We start from the raw sequence: 18,648 nt of genomic DNA, 5'->3' as shown, positions 1-18,648 counted from the left end.
AACGGGATTTTCAAGGGCTCAGTAAACATCACCCCCTCCCTGGCCCCAGGACAAATGCAAGGCACATCAGTGTGAGACGGGAAGCCTCCTGAGCGTGGGAGCTGGGAGGAGCTGTGGCTTCCTTTCCTGAGGGGACCACATCACCCCTCGAGAGGTGAAGCTGTTGGGCCCAAAGAACTAAAGATTTCCTCAACCCCACCTTCTCATTTTTCTGCTAAGAGGAGGTGCCCTCGTTGCACTCCTACACCTCTCCAACTCCTTGTCAGTTTCGCCCAGTAAATTACCTAATTTTATAATTAGAGAAAGTGAACATCACTTTGATACATTTATCCAGCTGGGTTCTTGCTGTGATGGGTGATGTGACCTGGCTCTGCCATTTGGAGATGGGACAGTGCTCTCTCCACCTCTGACCTTGTTCTCAGGCAATAGGCTTCAGTCCAGGGTCCGACCCCCACAAAAGACCCCTATCTCAGCTTCCTGACCTGGTAGGTCAGCCTGACTGGCAAGCCCAGTGGTCTCCACTTCAGTTTTCAGGCCCCAGCACCATTCCTTATACATAATCGGATGGTCAATTACATTTGAAGGATAAGCAGCTTCCTCCCGCTCCAGCCCAGAGCAGAGTGGGGAGTGAGCTTAATGAGGTCATACAGGATACCCAGGGACCAGAAGTCAGAAGTCAGCTGAAAGCCCCTTACAGAGTTCTTTGGAAAACAATAAAGAGTCTCAGGTCAACAGAAGGACAGAGTTGAGAGCCCATGGGAGTTCTGCCCGTCCCCAGGCCTCTGCCAATTCACAGTCCCTGTCAGCTTCACCCTCTCAGAAGCTGCAAGACACAAAGTATACAAAGGAAGGCATTTAATACAAAAAGTGGGGCAGGACCTGGTAAGAACTTAAATAAGGAAGATGAAGCATCAGGAGCTGGAGGCTGGGGGTCCGGCAACCCTGCGGAGTCGGATGATGCAGACTGAGTTCTGTGCCTCTTTGATCCGCCACCATCGGCCAAGCCTAGAGAACCAGAGAACAGCTGAGACCGCTCAGCCCCCACCCAGTCTTTACTCCCATCCCCACCAGGCTGCCCAGCCAGCACCATCTTACCCCTCCCTCAGTCTCAACCCTTTGGGGTCATCATGTACCTGTGTTCCTGTCCTACTCCAGCTACCAGGAAGTCCCCAGAACTGGAAAACTTGAGACTGTTGATAAAACCCACCTGAGGAGAAAAAGGAACATGGTTAAAACATTAGAGCTAACAACACCTAGCATCACAGTCACAGGCTTGAGAATGAAATCCCTGCTTGGTCAGCCCTTTACCCCTCAGGGCCTCGGCCTCCATATCTGTGAAACAGGGAGGTACAGCACTAGTTTGGCAGGGGGTTGGGGAGGATTAAGAAGATAGTGTACACTAATTCCATCAAGAGCAGGGCCTGGGGCCTGGCTCCTGGTTGTGGGGCATCAGCGACACCAGGATCACCTTCACTGTCCGAGGCCTACACTCAGCACATCACTGACAGATCCTGTGGTTCTCCCTCAGGTCGCTCAGCACAGATGGTCAATTCCACATGTTCCAGTCATGCAGAACCAATCACAGCACGAGGCCTTTGTGCTTTTGCCCTTGTACCCGACACCCAGAACATGTCCTGGGACAGAGAGAGCAGTGGAGGAAGGGAAGGGGCAGAGGAGGAAAGAAGAGAGGGTTCCTGTCAGACTGTGCTAAGAACTGGCATAGCCCTAATAAGGGTTGCTTCTGTCAGGAAGAAGTCAATGAGCACATTCCAAGGACCAGGGACTCCAGGGGCCCAAGGAGGGTGGCAAAGACAGGCTAAACAGTCAAGTCCCACTTACCAGGGGGATGTCAAAGAGATGGTCAAGACACTGGAAGCCCTCCCCGCATTGCCAAAGCTTCACACAGTTGTTGTGGGAGCCTGAGGAATAAACAGATAGTGAGCAACCCCTGTAGCAGCCACCCTGGACCCACCCCACTCCCCACCTCACAGGGTCCCTACCTGTGGCCACCAGGTCCGTGTTAAGTAAGGCTGCCACTGATGACACCCAGAAGGGCTGCTCCAGGCCTGGCATCCCCTGCAGTCCATGAGCTTCACGATGTAGGACAAGTGGCCGCTTCTTAGAGAGGCTCCATAAGGCCACAGAGCTGTAGACGGGGCATGCAATGAGGGGTGGGGCAGGAGAGAAAGGCACAGAGCAGTAGGAATCAAGTGCACACACAACAGCTGTAAGGTGTAAACAAGTCACCAGCACTTTGTCTATGAAAACAATTACACCTCCTCTATAAAGGGTAGTCTACTAGGCAAGTTCAGGGCCCAATCACGGACAGTAATCAGAAGCATCACAAAGGCAGCAGCGGGATCAGGTACGGTGGCGCATGCATATAATCCCAGGAGCTCAGGAGGCTGAGGCAGGAGGATTGCGAGTTTAAAGCCAGCCTCAGCAATGGCGAGGCACTAAGCAACTCAGTGAGACCCTGTCTCTAAATAAAACACAAAATAGGGCTGGGGATGTGGCTCATTGTGGTCGAGTGCCAAATTCAATCCCTAATAACACCTCCCCCGGCCCCCCGCCCCCAATAAAAAAGGCAGCAGGGGACTAGGGAGAGGAAGGAAAAAAGGAAGGGGGACTTAAATGGAAAAAAATTATATTATATGCATTTATAAATATGCCAAAGTAAACCTCACCATTATGTATAACTAATGCACTTAAAAAAGGCAGCTCTTACCCATCATCTGCACCTGATACCATGTGCCCCTCATTGATGAGATGGATACAGTCAATGGAACCCCTAGAGAAAGGGGCTGTTAGAGGCATGGCCCAGATCCACACCCCATTCATGGAGCCCTCCCATCTGGCATGATGGCTGCCTTACTGATGGCCATAGAAGACAAGCTGAGACTCCTCAGGGATCTTCCATACGCGCACAGTCCCATCCCGGCCACCAGCTGTCACGCAGCACTCCCGGCTCAGAGCATCCAGTGCAGCCACAGCATCCTGGTGCCCAAAGCTTGAGGGCAGGATAGAGTGGGATGGGGTCACAAATGAACCCACACACCTGTATCCATGCACCCTCTGCCTGAGGATACTCACAGTGTCTCCACATAGGCGTTCTCTGCCACATTCCACACCTTCACAGAGCGGTCATGGGATGTGCTATAAAGCTGGTGGGTGCCTTTGCGGAATGCCAGCCCCTAAGGATCCATGGAGAGAAGGCAAAAGGGGACCTGGACTATAGCAGAAGACAGAGGTCGAGCTTAGGGAGGACCTCTTGAAAGCAAGTCACATAACACAGGAAGCAGCTTTTCCAAGAACACTCTGTGAGGTCCCTCCATGAGGCTTTGTATAAGCCAGGAGCATGCCTGTGTACCCTTAAGCAGATACAGAGTTCTTAAGGCTTCTCTGACCTGACCCTGTGCAATCTGAACTTGGTCTCCGTTAGCAACTCCCCAGGCCATCAGCCCATTTTTGTCCTTTACACACCACTCAACTACCCCAGAGTACAGGTTCCCTAAGGACAGCAGACCCCTAGCTCAGTGCTAGGCCTACTCCACAGGTGCCTGCTAAACATCCAGGAAGGCCCAGCTCCTCACCGACACAGCATCCCGGTGTCCTGTGAAGGTATATAGGTGCTGGCAGCTCTCAGCCTCCCAAATGAGAATGAGCTTACTGCGGTCGCCCGAGGCCTGCAGGGATGAGAACCATGGCTACAGGCATGCACTACATACCCAGACTCCTACCTGCCCCAGGGTCAACCAAGTCTTACAAGATACTTGCCGTCAGAAGAGATGGCCATGCAGAGTATGTGGGTGCAATGGCCAGGAGGCTGGCCCTCAGTATCCTTCTTGACACGTGGGATCACATGCAGTTTCTGTCCACTCTCCACACTCCCTGTCACCAGAAGAGGACAGAGGATATTGGGATGGGGGACAGGACAGACTTTGGCAACCCCCTCAAGGGGTAGCAAGGAAAAAGGGAACTCGAGTCAAAGTACCTAGTTCAGCTACTGTGAACCTCTGGACAAGTCACATCAGTTTCCAGTTAAGTGGGGGTAGTAGTCCCAATCGACACCATGAAGCCCCCAAAAGGGAAGGGATGCAAAAGTGCTCTGGGGACTGGTGGCATAGCTCAGTGGAAGAGCTTGCATACCATGCACAAGGCCCTGGGTTTGGTCCCCAGAACTTCAAAAAACTAAAAAAAAAAATTAAGTATTTTGGGACTGAAGGTATTGAGTTCTTCCTGTGATTACTGTGGGTGGATGAGGACTGTGCTCAGCTGTTGATAGCTGGGAACCCAGAAGGACTAGAGACTCAATCCTAGTTTGTGCAGAACCTCAAACATCTTCCAGTTCAACCACCCACCTGCAGCTTCATTCCTGTTAAGTCATTGTCCTTTCTTTGCTTAATGGTCTCCAGTTCCACAGAGCTCATAAGCCCAACTGCTGAGCAAAAGCAACTGCTATTACCCAGAAAGCTCCTCTTTGATAGAAAACCTGAAGACTTCCCCCATCTGAGCTCAGTTTGCCATGATGGCTCCCTCTCCCCAAATCTGCTCTCCAGGCTATCCCCAGGGGCTACATCCTACCCAGGATCTCACTCACACTTAATGATTGTGCAGTCTTTGGCGGCGGAGAATATGGCCAAGTCATCAGGAGTGATGACCAAACACGTGATGGACAGCTGGTGGCCCCGTAAAACTCGAATGTCGTCCGGGGCTGGGGCCTGGATCTGGGCAGGCAAGATGCTGGGTCACTGCAGTCAGGGGCATTATCAGACCCACCCCCAACACCATCCTTTCCCACCCACATTGGCCAAAAGGAAAACAAGACCAATGGCTGCCAAGGATGAGAACCTTACTAAACCATATCTGCCCAGGTATACACTGTGTCTCAGAACAAAGAACCCCACAACCTGAGCCCCACTGGACCATCTGCCTGCTAATCTAGGTAGAACAAGTGATTCCCTCTAACCTCATAGAAAAGTGCCCTGCCCTCTTACCTCCTTTGCAACTGACTTCTGCAACTGGCCTCTCTGCTCAAGCTGTATGGAGAAAAAGAGAGGACTGAGGTCCTGGGAGCAGGACCAACCTCCCCCAGAACTCACCTTCCCTCCAAACTCACCACATCCTCTTTCAGGCGCCCTGCCACCTGGTCCTCCTCAAATTCACGAGCCTCAGCCTTCTCCTCCTCTGTGCAGGACAGATCGATTCACATAAACCAGGGCTAAGGTCCTTCTTTTCCCTTTCCATTTCCACCTCCACAGCTCCACTCCAGGGCTGGGCCCTAAATGCTTGGTCTATGTCCAGTGGGAAGTTCAGTACACCTCCACAGAGTGGATACAAGTTTGGACAATCTCCTCCTAACTTATCAGATCGGTCTAAAGCCCCCTGCAGGTCTAGCCTGCCCCTGGAGGACCACTGGAGCTCTCAGCCACGCCCACAAGGCAGCCAACACTGGCAAGCCTTGGCAGCCACTGAGCAACTGTGTCAGTCGCATGTCAGGTAGCTGAGGCTGTAGCAGGGACAGGAAGGAAGGCTTCAGCAGAGTCCCTGGCCTTTGGCTGGCCTGCCCATGGCTCACCTTGCTGCCTGAGCTGCTCAAGGTAGAGTTTGGCCAAGCGCAGCTTCTTCTCTTGCACAGTCTCCTCCAGCTCCTCCTCTTCTTCCTCCTCAATCTTCCCTTGAGCTGGGCTGTGGGCAGAGGAGGCTGGGTCTAAAGAGCTCACATCACTGTTCTGGTCACTACGACTGTGCCTTCTTAATGCTCTACTGCCATTCAACCTTCCACATCCCTAGAAGCCCTCAGGACCAGCAACTACACATGCTAAAAACTGAAGAATATGGGCTGGGGATGTGGCTCAAGCGGTAGCATGCTCGCCTGGCATGCGTGCGCCCGGGTTCGATCCTCAGCATCACATACAAACAAAGATGTTGTGTCCGCCGAAAAACTAAAAATAAATATTAAAATTCTCTCTCTCTCCCTCTCTCTCTCTCTCTTAAAAAAAAAAAAAAAAAAAACTGAAGAATATGACTTACCAAACTAAAATACATAGGGCCCTGCAAAGGTAAAATTACCCAAACTACAAAGAGATCACTCAAATCTCTCAACTCTAGGGAAAGAGAAGGTTCTATAGGCTTCCAAGAGAAAGGGTCAATAAGTCAAAAATGGTTTCAGACATTTCAACAGCAATGTTGAGAACAAGACAAAGGAGACTTATACACAAAGCTCAGAATGAAAATGTCAGTCCCTGACTGGGCACAGTGGTACACATCTATAATCCCAACTACTTGGGAGGCTGAGCAAAGACACAGCCTGGATAACTTAGCAAGACCCTGTCTCAAAATAAAAATTTTAAAAAGGGTTGTGGTCTAGCTCAATGGTAAAGCATTTACTTAGCATGTGCATAGCCTTGGGGAGGGAGGGAAGGAAGGAAGGAAGGAAGGAAGGAAGGAAGGAAGGAAGGAAGGAAGGAAGGAAGGAAGGGCCAACCCCTGGGATCCCCTGCCCAGTTAAGGCACCAATTGACAAATCAGGATATCGCCAGGAGCCAGGTGCAGTGGCACATACCTATAATCCCAGCAATTTGGGAGGTTGAGGCAGGGGGATTTCAAGGTCAAGGACAGCCTCAGCAACTTAGTAAGGTCCTAAGCAACTTAATGAGACCCTATCTCAAAATAAAAAATAAAAAGGGCTGGGGATGTGGGAATGTATTTAAGTGTCCCTGGGTTCAATCCCCAGTACTTAAAAAAAGGGGGGGGGGGCAAGTTGCAAATCCAGCCTTGACAATTTAGTCATATCTTGACTCAAAGGAAAAAATTAAAAGGGCTGGAGGAGTAGATAAGTTGTAGGACTCTTGCCTGGCATGTACAAGGCTATCTAGGTTCAAAAACATATTGTCAGATGAACAATGTGACATAGAATCTTTCTTCTTTTTTTTACAAAGGATAAAGAATGCACTTCCCAAACAAGAGGGTAATCTAAGAAGGATGATGACATGGGGTACAAGAAACAACAGATTAACACAGAGAACAGAGAAGGCAGATTCCCAAGGTGACAATCACCCCAAACATGGGGAGAAACCAGTCCAACCTGACACGAGGACCCAAGCAGACACAGGAATTGTCATTACCCTAGACTCACTGCCATGACACCATCCTGCACCATGAGCACAACCTCTGGTGAATACTAACTGGATCTGGCTTGGCCTTGTGCTGATCAAGTTCCTGCTGTCCCTCCTAAGCTCCAGACCCTGAACCAACTGAACTGAAGGCATTCATTTCATTCAAAGATGGATCCTGCTTTGACCTGCTCCTGGGAGATGAAGGTAGGTCACAGGAACTCCACAACAGAAAATCCAGAGGAACCCATCCCTTGTAATCATATACCTGCAGATACCGAGTCTCTGTCAGGTACTCAAATTGTGTTTCCTAGGACTCACTCGTGACCTCACCCTCAGGAAAGCCAAGGCCAGACCAGGCCCCTTCCTTACACATCCAGAGTTGAACTTCTATTTAACAATCAATTGTTGTTTAAGGATTAACACACAGGAGATAGAACTCTAAAGGAAAGCAAGGGCATATGCACTATATGATTCCATTCATAAGGCATTCTGGAAAGGGCAACTTAGAGACAGTGGTTGTCAGGGCTGGGGGTGGTAGCAGCAGGATTTTGATGGGGTTGAGGAGACCTTCTATTTCTTCATAGTGATAGTAGCTATACAACTCTGTGCTTGTCAGAATTTACAGAACTATAAACTAAAAAAGTTGAATGTCACAGTATATAAATTATACCTGAATGAGAAAAAAATTTTTGAAGATTTTTTTTTTCTTTTGGTAGTGGGAATTGAATCCCGGGGTGCCCTACCACTGATCTACATCCCCAAGTTTTTTTTGTTTTTTTGTTTTTTGTTTTTGAGACAGGGTCTTGCTAAGTTTTTCAGGACCTCACTAAGTTGCTGAGGCTGGCTTCAAACTTGCAATCCACCTGCCTCAGCCTACAGAATCACTTGGGATTACAGGCATGCACCACTGTGCCAGGCCTTTTAAAAGATTCTTAAGCTACACATGATGGCCACTCCTGTAGTCCCAGCTACTCAGAAAGCTAATGTAGGAGGATGGCAAGTTCAAAGTCAACTTGGGCAACTTAGTGAGACCCTGCCTTAAAATAAAATTAAGAAAGGTGTAGGGATGTAGCTCAGTGACACAGTATCTGTCCATCATGTGTGAGGCCCCAGGCTCAATCCCCAGTACTACCAAAAAAAGAAGAAAGAAAGAAACCAAAGAAATGATTAACTGGAATCAGGAATAATAGTTCTAGTTCTTAACCTAAGTGGAAGGTGAGCAGAGGTTCACCATTTTATCTTTACTTTTCATATACAAATATGTTTTTGTTTTGCAGTGCTGGTACTCAAACCCAGGACTTTGTGCATGCTAGGTAAATGCTTTGTCACCAAGCTACCTCCCCAGCCATATAGTCCATTCACTCTTTGTAGATGATGTATTTCATAATAAAACATTTTAAATACTTACAAGTGCTTAGCACAGGGCCTGATGTATACATACACAATTGCACTTGTACACACATGTACACTAACACTAACCTTAGGATTAAGAAAACATATTAAGTCTTTCTGTGGGCAACTTAATGCAACACATACTCAATTTTAGAAGCAGAATTTCTGTATCAAACTCATAGGAAGGCACTAGGATTCCCTGAAATGAAAGTTTCCACCGGGTAGGAAAAATACCTTGCCTGCCCTTTGAGACCCTGCTACCACCCCATCACCCACAGAAATGAGGGAAAGCCTCCACATTCTGGATGCACCCACCACCTGCCTTTCCATTTGTTCCCCTCCCATTCTGGCACACTTACCCTCTCAGACTTTTTTCTGATCCCTGAATGCCCTCCCTATGTCTCCATAAAACTCCTCATCATCTCTCAGGCCCTATTTAAATGTCCTTTCTCTGTCCTCTGTTCCCAGTACACACCACTGGAAGATGTATGTATGTCTCACTAGAACACATGCTCTTCACCTGCCTGCTCTCATTGAAGCCACTGCCTAGCATGTCAAAAAGACTTGTGGGAGAGCACAACGTGCCAGTAGTCCCAGCTATCCAGGATACTGAGGCAGGAGGAGCATTTGAGCCCAGTAGGTTGAAGCCTCCCTGAGCAACATAATGAAATCCATCTTAAATCAAAAGAATAAAGAAAGACCAGTAATTATAACGCTGTGAGAAAACAGCGAACTAGCAAGTTTGCCTTGAATTCTCCCTTTGCCTGTCAGTCCAGCCCTGTGCTTAGCGCCCCGTCTTGAGCCCAGGAGTTCTCAATGGTCTCCCACTGGGGCCTCCGCACAGAGGTACCGCAGTGGAGGTGAGACGTCGCAGGGCCAAAATTATAGAGGGAAAAGCCACGATCTAAAAGCCATGGCCTGAAGTCGTGGGTCCTCGGCCCAGCTCTGCTCGGATTCACTGAGTCTTTCATTCAGGATAAGCCTGTTTCCCCTTCCACTAAGAACAGCTTACCTCTCAGTCTCAGAGTCGCTAGAGATCTCCTCATTCATCTTGCCGCCATCCTTGAGCTTCTTCCTGTCCCCCGCAGAGTCGGCCTAGAAGACAGGACCATTTCTTTGGCCAGAGGTCTCCCGCCACCCTGCACTGACCAAGAGCCCCTGTGGGCCCTCAAGAGTCCCAGGACTGCGAAAGGCTGCAGCTCCTGGCCTGGGTCAAGCGCAAGGCTTTCAGGGATTTGGCTAACAGAGAAAGGGACGAAGCTGGCTCCAGCTGGGGTCTTGGGCTAAGGGCTGGGGAAGGAGTCTGGTTCGGGTCCTTCGAATGCATGATCCGTGTCTCAGAAGTAAGACTGACCACGGCCCACGGAAACCCCATGATCACCTTTCGTCGCCGCTTGCTGGGCTCTGCAGCGGCCCCGGCCCGAGAGGCCTGCTTTCCAGGCTTACGAGCTGCCGCGGTGGCCGACATGCTGCAAAGAGTTGCAGACGGCGCTGGAAAGTTCACGTGGCAACTAAACCCCCGGCTGCACCGCAAGTCCCCGCGCCATGACAGGTTTCTGCCGCCCGTCGAGTCCCGCCTCCCGCAACTTCATTGGGTCCACCCGAGGGTTCTGTCACGCCCCCAAATGTCCATAGGACAGAGGCTCGTGGCTACGCCTCCCAGAGACTCCATAGGCTCCGGCGCTGGGCCACCGCAGGAAGCAACTCTCCCGGCGCTTCCGGCCAGCGGCTGTGGCGCTTGCGCTCTGCTGCTGCCTGATTTATAGGGAGGGGTTGGGCCAAGAAGGCTTCCTCTGCGCTTGCGCCCCGTAGTCGCTGGGGGGCGCCAGAGATGAGGGTTTCTGCGTGACTCCTCCCCTTCGAGTGTGGAGGCAAGAGTAAACTAGCTTGGCTCTAGAAAACAGGGGGCTATCCAGGCGGTGGAAGGCATTGCCCATACCCCGGACCAAGACACTGGGAAAACTGGTCGATATGTGCTGCATGCCCCAGGCTGGACGAGCAGCGTTAAGAGCGTGCCAGTCTCTTGGGCCTTGGATGGGTCCATATCAGTGTCCCCCTCATCCGTGGGACAGGCCACCGACTTCAGCCTGCCCAGCCTCTGACTCATCCCACTGGTGGCCCTGGAATTCTACACCACCCTACTTCCCCCCTTCGTGGTGATTGCTGGGAAGTCCCTCCATAAGTCAAACCTAAGGTCCACAGAGGGTTGCTGAGACTGCCGAGGGAAGTTCACAAAGTGTTCCCAATACCAGGCTTGGTGGCAGCCACTTCTCCCAGGTTCCTGTTTGTCTTCGGTGAGTATCCTCTGCAGGGTAGGGCAGGACAGGGTGGGTAGAACTGGCCCCTGATCCTTGGTAATTCAGAGCCACTGATCTAGACTTTGGGTGGCACCCCAGAACTCTTTTTTTTTTTTTTTTTTTTTTGGTACTGGGGATTGAACCCAGGGACACTCAACCACTGAGCCACATCCTCAGTCCTATTTTGTATTTTATTTAGAGACAGGGTCTCACTGAGTTGCTTAGTGCCTTGCTTTTTGCTGAGGCTGGCTTTGAACTTATGATTCCCCTGTCTCAGCCTCTCCAGAGCTGCTGGGACTACAGGTGTGCGCTCTGTGCCCAGCCCAGAACTCTGTAAGTATGTTAGGAAAAGGCTTCTGCATCAATGGGGCCCAAGCTCTAGAGGGAGATTTGATCCAAGGAGTGCTGTCCATCCTCCAGCTGCCGATGCCCACTCTCCCCCATAGCTCAGTGACTCAGCCCAGCAACCATGCCAAGTCTAACTTGCTGACAGGAAGGAGTGTTCTGAACAGGGTGGAGCCCAGAAGTGGGAGGGGGAGATTCTCCTTTCACTTCTGTACAACCTCAGGACATACTGAAGAACTAGAGAGAGTAGGAAACCAACCTGTTCCTTGGCCAGAGCAAGCAAACTGGACAAGTCCTGACCTTGTTCTTATAACTGAAGGAAGGGGCATGTGTGAGGCCCAGAGAGCTGGTTTGGGTTCAGACTAGAAATATAGATAGTGGGGAGTAATAAGAGGCCCCCAAAGGGCAAGGTCATGGTGGGCCAGGCTGTGCTGTGAGGTTGGGTAGTGGACAGAGACCATGGAAGCCTAAAGACCTCCTGTGCTCCAGGACAACCATGGCTCCAAAACGAAAGGCTGTGAAGCAGACTGAGAGTCCCAAGAAGAAGGGACGTCAAGGGACAGGAGAGGAAGACAACTTCTGCTCCGTGGCTGAGGCCCTCAGGGCTGCACCCAAAGAGAAGCGTGTAATCCGCGTGGACTCCACTTGTCCACTCAGCAGCAACGCCGGGACCCAGGTGAGCTACATCCCTAGTCAACTGGAGCCTGCTCCTTCTAAATACAATTACACCCCTCCTCCTTGGGAGCTGAGCTCTGGCCAGGTAACTCAAGGCCCAAGTAAGTTTCAGAGCAAAGCTACATTTTCCCAAGACCACAGAGGTCAGGGCTGTATCCCATTAGGTCAAGAGAGGTCAATGTCTGCCCATCAGACCCCCAGGAGGCTTCTCCCACCACACTCAAGAAAGGGCTCTGACTCCTTCCATGTTCCAAGGACTCACCCATATCCCTTCAAATCAGCCCTCAGGGCAGAGCCATGTCCCCCCTTGAACTCTGCTACTTGGGGCAGAGCTATGTCCTTCCAGAACTCCCCACCCCCATGCCAGGGCTTAGCCATGTGTTTTCAAAGAGCATCCCTGAATGCAGAGACATGGTTCCTCCAGCTCCAGGACAAGGCTGCCTCTGATGCCCCAAAGCAATCAGACTCCTGTTCTCATCAGACCCCCTCTTGGTGTTCAACCAGGCACCCCATCCAGCCCCAGTCAGCACCCTCCTCCACTTGCCTCTGCTCAGGTGCATGAAGACTATGACTGCACCCTGAACCAGACCAACATCGGAAGAAACAACAACAAGTTCTACATCATCCAGCTACTGGAAGAGGGTGGCAAGTTTTTCTGCTGGAACCGCTGGGGCCGGGTGGTAAGTGTCCCTTCGTCCCCATCTCTTCCTGATCAACACATGCTCCCCAGGGTCCCCAGAAGGCCACAGCTGCTGACTGTCTCCCTTCACCTCCAAGGCTCCAGGGGTACTTAACACAAGGCCTGGCTTAACATAGAGGTGAGCAAACATTTATGGTGGACACACCCCTGAAGGCTGTCACTTGCAGGGAGAGGTGGGCCAGTCAAAGATCAACAACTTCACCTGCCTAGAAGATGCCAAAAAGGACTTTGAGAAGAAATTTCGGGAGAAGACTAAGAACAACTGGGCAGAGCGAGACCACTTTGTGGCCCACCCTGGCAAGTACACACTTATCGAAGTACAGGGAGAGGACGAGACTCCGGAGGCCGTGGTGAAGGTAAAGAGGCTGAGAAGGGTGGGTGGGCTCTGGGTAGAGGAAGGAGACTGGTTGGACCAGCTGTGGGGCTTTGTCACTTTCCAACTATGCAACCTCAGGCACCAACCTCCCTCTCTGGCCTCTGTGTCTGGCCAGTCTCTGTCTAATGCCATGACCTGCTTCAAGGGCAGCTGCTCCTGACTAACGGGCCCTCTGTCCTCAGGTGGATGGAGGCCCACTAAGGATTGTGACTAAGCAAGTGAAACCCTGCTCCCTGGACCCTGCAACCCAGAAGCTCATCACCAACATCTTCAGCAAGGAGATGTTCAAGAATGCCATGACCCTCATGAACCTGGGTGAGGGTGAGGGGTCATGCAGGGTGGCAGAGCCCTGGGATGACAGGGCTGCCAGGCTGAGTCCCCCCATTCTCCCATTCCCCCAGATCTGAAGAAGATGCCCCTGGGAAAACTGAGCAAACAGCAGATTGCACGAGGTTTTGAGGCCTTGGAGGCACTGGAGGTGGCCTTGAAAGCCCCTACGGATGGTAGCCAAAGCCTGGAGGAGCTCTCCTCCCACTTCTACACTGTTATCCCACACAACTTCGGTCGCATCCGGCCCCCGCCCATCAACTCCCTTGAGCTTCTTCAAGCTAAGAAGGACATGCTGCTGGTAAGGGTTAGCAGGTGGGCAGGCAGGAGGGGGACACCAAACGGACAGACTGGGAAAGAGATGTGGGGGACAGAGGGTTGAGGAAAGTCCAGTGGGATGGACTACAGTGGGCAGGCTGAGGGACAGGGGAAGGCCAGACAGATGGGGGGTAGGGATGGACAGGTGGACAACAGGTCCAGTGGCTTTGGGAACAGACATGTGGAAGAGGAGGGGGAGGTTGGAGGTCCAGTGGGCAGACAAGCTGCCAGTGCCTATCATCTTAGGTGCTGGCAGACATCGAGCTGGCCCAGACCCTGCAGGCAGCCCCTAGGGAGGAGGAGAAAGTGGAAGAGGTACCACACCCTCTGGACCAGGACTACCAGCTCCTCAAGTGTCATCTTCAGCTGCTGGACTCTGAGGCTCCTGATTACAAGGTAGGTTGGGCCCCGCAGAACACCATCCCTCTTCCTCTGCCCAGCTACCCTCAAGGTGCCCAGAGGAGACCTGGCCTTCAGCCTCCTCTCCCTGTGTTCTTAAGACCCAAGGAGAACTCTGGGACTAAAGGGATCAGAGGGGTTGGTCCTCGAGTCTCCCACCCTTCTTGGCACCCAGCTTCTGCTCTCCCACAGGTAATACAAAACTACTTAAAACAGACTGGCAACAAACACAGATGCCCTGTTCTGCAAAACATTTGGAAAGTGAACCGAGAAAAAGAGGTAAGAGAGTCTCCCAGCCCTTTCCCCATCACCACCCTGTCCCTTAGAGAGATAACCTTGGCTTATCTGCCCCTTGGTGAGCTGGCTAAGCAACTCTGACCAGTTTCTGCCAGCCTAAGTGTGAGTGACCAGAGGTGACTAGGCCTTGGTCACACCATCTAAACAACAGAAGAGGCACCTGGGTCCTTGCATGGCAGGCCTCTCCTATTTCCCACCCCTCCCCACACCCAGGGAGATAGATTCCAGGCCCACTCCAAGCTGGATAATCGAAGGCTGCTGTGGCATGGCACCAATGTGGCCGTGGTGGCTGCTATCCTCACCAGTGGGCTCCGCATCATGCCACATTCTGGTGGCCGTGTTGGCAAGGGCATCTACTTCGCCTCAGAGAACAGCAAGTCAGCTTGCTATGGTGAGTCAAGCCCTGTGTGGGTGTGAAGGCGGTCTTTATCCACTGGAAACTCATGGTGGACCTGAGAGAGGAACCTTTAAAGGGTTACTAACCATAGTGCTCAGTGGGGCATCCTGAGGCTTGGAGAGCCTCAGAGGAGACACTTGGTGGAGGTGAGATAGATAGGATGAGTGCACCAACCAGACCTGCAAGGGGTGAAAGAGGAACCTTCGAGGCAGGGGGACGAGGCTGCAACAGGCCAAGATTTCCAGGCACGTTCTGATGCTGAAACTCAAAGCAATGCCTGTTGGAGCCAAGGGCTGGGGATGCAGGACCATCAAGGGGGCCTTCTCCAGAGAGCAATGAAAAAAAGTTGAATATGTCCATTGCAGGATTTCAGTGGCTGCCACTGGGGAGGTGGCAGAGGCTGGAGACTGCAGGAAGTCTGGGCTGTCACTCAGGCCAGATGTGGTGGGCACCCTGCCAAGGGCTATGGTGATGGAGGGGAGAGAATCCATGAAGAGGGATATGTGGGTGGTGGGATGAGCAGCAGCATGTTGGGGAGAGTCAAAGGTATCTCCAGTGACTTCTGAGTTTGGGTCCAGGGGTGTCCTCACTGAAGTGACCTCCCCAGCCAGGCTCCCCAGACCAGGCTGACTGCATCATTGGAAGCCACTACCACTCACCCATCCAAGAGAAAGAGATGCAAGGATTTGTCCCAGGACAGATGGGGCTGAACACCAAGAGTTCCACTGGAAGGGCAGAGAAGCCTAAGAAAGAGTGGCTGGGGGCCTCAGGAGAGCTAGCATGTGGGGTCTGAAAGATTCCAGCAGCAATATCAGCAGAGCAGACCAGGGAGAGAAAGATGCCTCCCTGGGTTTGGTCACTGGGAAGACTTTACTGACTTGGTGAAGACAGAGACAGGCAACAGGGGACAAGGAATGAGGAACAGGTGAGGTAGAGAAGAGCAGGGACAAAAAAAGCCAGCAAAGATAACATTGACACGTCAGCAGAAAGTACCCTAACCACGAGTCAGTCAGGGGTCTGAGCTGTTCCCCACTGAGCCTCCCTATGTCCTGTAGTTACTCCTATGCGCTATGGGTCCAAACAAGTGGGCTATATGTTCCTGGGCGAGGTGGCCCTGGGTAAAGAGTACCACATCACCATCGATGATCCCAGCTTGACGTGTCCACCCAATGGCTTCGACAGTGTCATCGCCCGAGGCCACACAGAGCCTGGTGAGCCCCCCACACACACCTGGGAAAATAGAGAGGCCTGAGGATAGGGGAGGGGCTGAGGTGGGGCACTGGGACACTTTTAGGAAGGAGGGAACTATGGAGAGGGACAAAAAGAAGAAGCCTCCTTCACTGGAGTCCTTAACTTCGTCATCCAACAACTGTCAACAGATCTTCCTGGGCATCTGAGAGGGCTTTAAAAAGTGGTATCAGTAACTGAGCATTGAAGTAGGAGTAGGAGTTTCCCAGAGAGAAATGGGGGAGGATATTCCAGGCAGAAAGTCCAGCCTGTACAGTGGCTTGGAGGTGGGTACAAGGGGAATGAGCAGAGTTTTCCCTGTATCAGAAGTGGGGAGTGTAGGGGACAGGACAAACTGGTAAGGCCAGGGGCCAGTGACCCCTGGGTTACCCATGAGCCTTTCTGTGCCTTGCAGATCCAACCCAGGACACTGAGCTGGAGCTGGATGGCCAGCGAGTGGCAGTGCCCCAGGGCCCGCCCCTGCAATGCCCAGAGTTCAGCAGCTCCCACTTTAGCCAGAGCGAGTACCTTATCTACCAGGAGAGCCAGTGTCGTCTACGCTATCTGCTGGAAATTCACCTCTGAGCTGCCTGCCCTGTCTACCAGGTCCTGCTAGGGGCTGGACCATGATCTTAAATCTTCCTCCCATCTCTGGTACCTCCATATCACCCCTTCTCGACAGCCCCCAAGAATATAATTCATGCCTGGCCCACTGGCCTGTAGTTCCAGCTACTCAGGAGGCTAAAGCAGGAGGATGGCTTGAAGCCAGGAGTGCAAGGCCAGCCTGGGTAACATAGTGAGACCTGCACCCCTCCCCCGCAGAAAAAATACAGTATGGGGGCTGGGGATGTGGCTCAAGCGGTAGCACGCGGGGCCCTGGGTTCGATCCTCAGCACCACATAAAAATAAAATAAAGATGTTGTGCCCACCAAAAACTAAAAAATAAATATTTAAAAAATTATCTCTCTCTTTAAAAAAAAAATACAGTACAGTCATGTCCCCTATAATAATGTTCTGGTCAACAGTGAACTGCATATACTGTAATGGCCCCATAAGATTATATTGCCTAGTGACATTGTAGCCATCTTAGTTTATATAAGCACACTCATAATAATCATACAATCACAAAATCACCTAATGATGTGTTTCTGAGTACATGTCCTCATCATTAAGCAAAAAAATGACTATACATTGTCAGTGCCTATATAATAGATTTTATAGTCAATCTCTTGAACTGATTCCTCCTAGGTGAATTTTGTATCCTTTGACTCACATCTTACCAACCTCTCTTCCCTCCAGCTTTTGACTTCTATGAGTTCAATTTTTTTAGATTCCATATGTAAGTTAGATCACTTGGTATTTGTCTTTCTGTGCCTGACTTATCTCACTTAGCTTCACATCCTCCAAATTCATCCATGTTGTAGCAAATGACAGGGTTTCCTTCTCTTTTTTTTTTTTTTTTTTTTAAGGCAGAATAGTATCCTGTTATGTGTATATATCACATTTTATTTGCTCATTCATCCACTGATGGACACTTGGGTTGGTTCCTTATCTTGACTATTGTGAATAGTACTGCAATAAACATAAGCATGCAGACATCTGTTCATACTGATTTCATTTCCTTTGGACTAGTGAGATTGCCCACTACTTCAATCACCCTTTCTTGTCAGGCCCTCCTGTGTCCCAGAAAGTGAACCCCCTTTCCCCTAATCCCTGTTAGCCTTGGTATGGCTGTGACCCAAGTTTTTCCTCCTAATGTGATGGGCAAGGCAGGGGTAGGGATGGATTCATTACTGGGACCCAAATGCAGCAGCCCATTGAAGGCTATGTGGCTAGAGGGACAGGCTGAGAGTGGGCCAGATTCCACACACATCAGGGCTATCCACACTGGCCTAGTCTATACATCTGATAGGTATGTTCCTCACAATATGCTAAAATTCTGATGTTCACAGGCAAGTTTATTAAACATGAACCTCTGGACTCTGCTTGTTTGTGCCACAACTTTCCAGGCCTGGGCCTCCTTTCGTTCTGTGGTGACCCAGCACATGGAAACTCTAGTTCTATTCCAAGGAGTGGGCACTCACATGGGCTAACATGGGTCATACACTTATCCCAGCCCACCCAGGGGCCACACTGAAACACTCTGTCTCCTCTAATCATTGAGTCTCCAAAAAGGACCCTCACCACTAACTAAATTGTTTATCATTCAGGGACCCACCTTGTGATTCCAACCTTTACCCTAGACATTGCCAGGTGAATCAAGCACTCTTCATGTCTTAGCATCAGATGTCCCAGTGTGTCTCATCTCTGGATATTGCAAACAAGTTATGCATCTGTTGGAGGGGAGTAGCTCTGTAATCATGAAAGCAATAGCAGTTATCACCCCAGGTGACCCTACCCCTAGGTGATACTGGTGCTGGAGAGCAGGTCAAAACCCAGTCTAGGGTCATGCCTGTATTCAACTCTTATGTCTCTTTATTTTGTTACTATTTTTATTTTTTATTTTTTTTGGTACCGGGGATTAAACACAGGGGTACTCAACCCCTATTTTGAATTTTACTTAGAGGCAGGGTCTCACTGAGTTGATTAGCACCTCACCGTTGCTGAGGCTGGCTTTGAACTTAGGATCCTCCTGTCTCAGCCTCCCAAGTCACTGGGATTACAGGTATGCGCCACTGCCTTCTTGTGTCTCTTTAGTGTCCATTAATCCAAAGTTTTTCCTCAGTCCTATTTTTCTTTTATAACTGACATTATTGACAATCTCAAAGAGTGTAGGCAAG

At 50.8% G+C, this 18,648-nt stretch overlaps 2 protein-coding genes across 3 annotated transcripts; one reads left to right on the top strand and one right to left on the bottom strand.

Annotated features, from left to right (window-relative positions):
- Positions 1-840: 840 nt before the first annotated feature.
- Positions 841-10,188, bottom strand: Rrp9 (ribosomal RNA processing 9, U3 small nucleolar RNA binding protein). The gene is made up of 15 exons (XM_046431516.1): positions 9,892-10,188; positions 9,523-9,605; positions 5,579-5,688; positions 5,120-5,187; positions 4,998-5,039; positions 4,601-4,727; positions 3,767-3,891; positions 3,594-3,686; positions 3,094-3,194; positions 2,876-3,010; positions 2,729-2,791; positions 2,001-2,146; positions 1,840-1,919; positions 1,134-1,207; positions 841-1,005 (listed from the first exon to the last, which is right to left on the bottom strand). The coding sequence occupies exons 1-15, from the start codon at positions 9,976-9,978 to the stop codon at positions 912-914; spliced, it is 1,428 nt and encodes a 475-aa protein (XP_046287472.1). The 5' UTR covers positions 9,979-10,188; the 3' UTR covers positions 841-911.
- A 184-nt stretch (positions 10,189-10,372) lies between these two features.
- Parp3 (poly(ADP-ribose) polymerase family member 3) lies at positions 10,373-17,364 on the top strand. 2 transcript variants are annotated; one of them, XM_046431515.2, is made up of 12 exons: positions 10,373-10,804; positions 11,085-11,140; positions 11,642-11,828; positions 12,382-12,507; positions 12,695-12,883; positions 13,086-13,218; positions 13,305-13,531; positions 13,795-13,944; positions 14,140-14,226; positions 14,458-14,635; positions 15,697-15,852; positions 16,284-17,364. In XM_046431515.2, exons 3-12 carry the CDS (start codon positions 11,649-11,651, stop codon positions 16,451-16,453), a joined length of 1,596 nt encoding a protein of 531 aa, XP_046287471.1. In that variant the 5' UTR covers positions 10,373-10,804; positions 11,085-11,140; positions 11,642-11,648; the 3' UTR covers positions 16,454-17,364. The 2 variants fall into 2 exon arrangements, with proteins under 2 accessions (XP_046287471.1, XP_046287470.1); XM_046431514.2 differs by lacking the exon at positions 11,085-11,140 and having other exon boundaries at positions 10,375-10,804.
- The last annotated feature ends 1,284 nt before the right edge of the window (positions 17,365-18,648 follow it).

The sequence above is a fragment of the Marmota monax genome, unplaced genomic scaffold, assembly GCF_021218885.2.
Source record: "Marmota monax isolate L192 unplaced genomic scaffold, Marmota_monax_Labrador192_F-V1.1 WCK01_AAM20220418_F8-fsc00022, whole genome shotgun sequence".
Lineage (NCBI taxonomy): Eukaryota > Metazoa > Chordata > Mammalia > Rodentia > Sciuridae > Marmota > Marmota monax.
This window is presented reverse-complemented; position numbering and strand designations above follow the sequence as displayed.

What these genes read in the sequence shown, in the direction of transcription:
- Rrp9 (XM_046431516.1), bottom strand. Translation starts at nt 9,978, where the DNA reads ATGTCGGCCACCGCGGCAGCTCGTAAGCCTGGAAAGCAGGCCTCTCGG. An exon ending in CCAGCAAGCGGCGACGAAAG is followed by an intron (nt 9,606 to 9,891) that starts GTGATCATGGGG and finishes CCTGTCTTCTAG; the next exon opens with GCCGACTCTGCGGGGGACAG. An exon ending in AGCGACTCTGAGACTGAGAG is followed by an intron (nt 5,689 to 9,522) that starts GTAAGCTGTTCT and finishes CTCTGCCCACAG; the next exon opens with CCCAGCTCAAGGGAAGATTG.
- Parp3 (XM_046431515.2), top strand. Translation starts at nt 11,649, where the DNA reads ATGGCTCCAAAACGAAAGGCTGTGAAGCAGACTGAGAGTCCCAAGAAG. An exon ending in CTAAGAAGGACATGCTGCTG is followed by an intron (nt 13,532 to 13,794) that starts GTAAGGGTTAGC and finishes CTATCATCTTAG; the next exon opens with GTGCTGGCAGACATCGAGCT. An exon ending in CTGAGGCTCCTGATTACAAG is followed by an intron (nt 13,945 to 14,139) that starts GTAGGTTGGGCC and finishes GCTCTCCCACAG; the next exon opens with GTAATACAAAACTACTTAAA.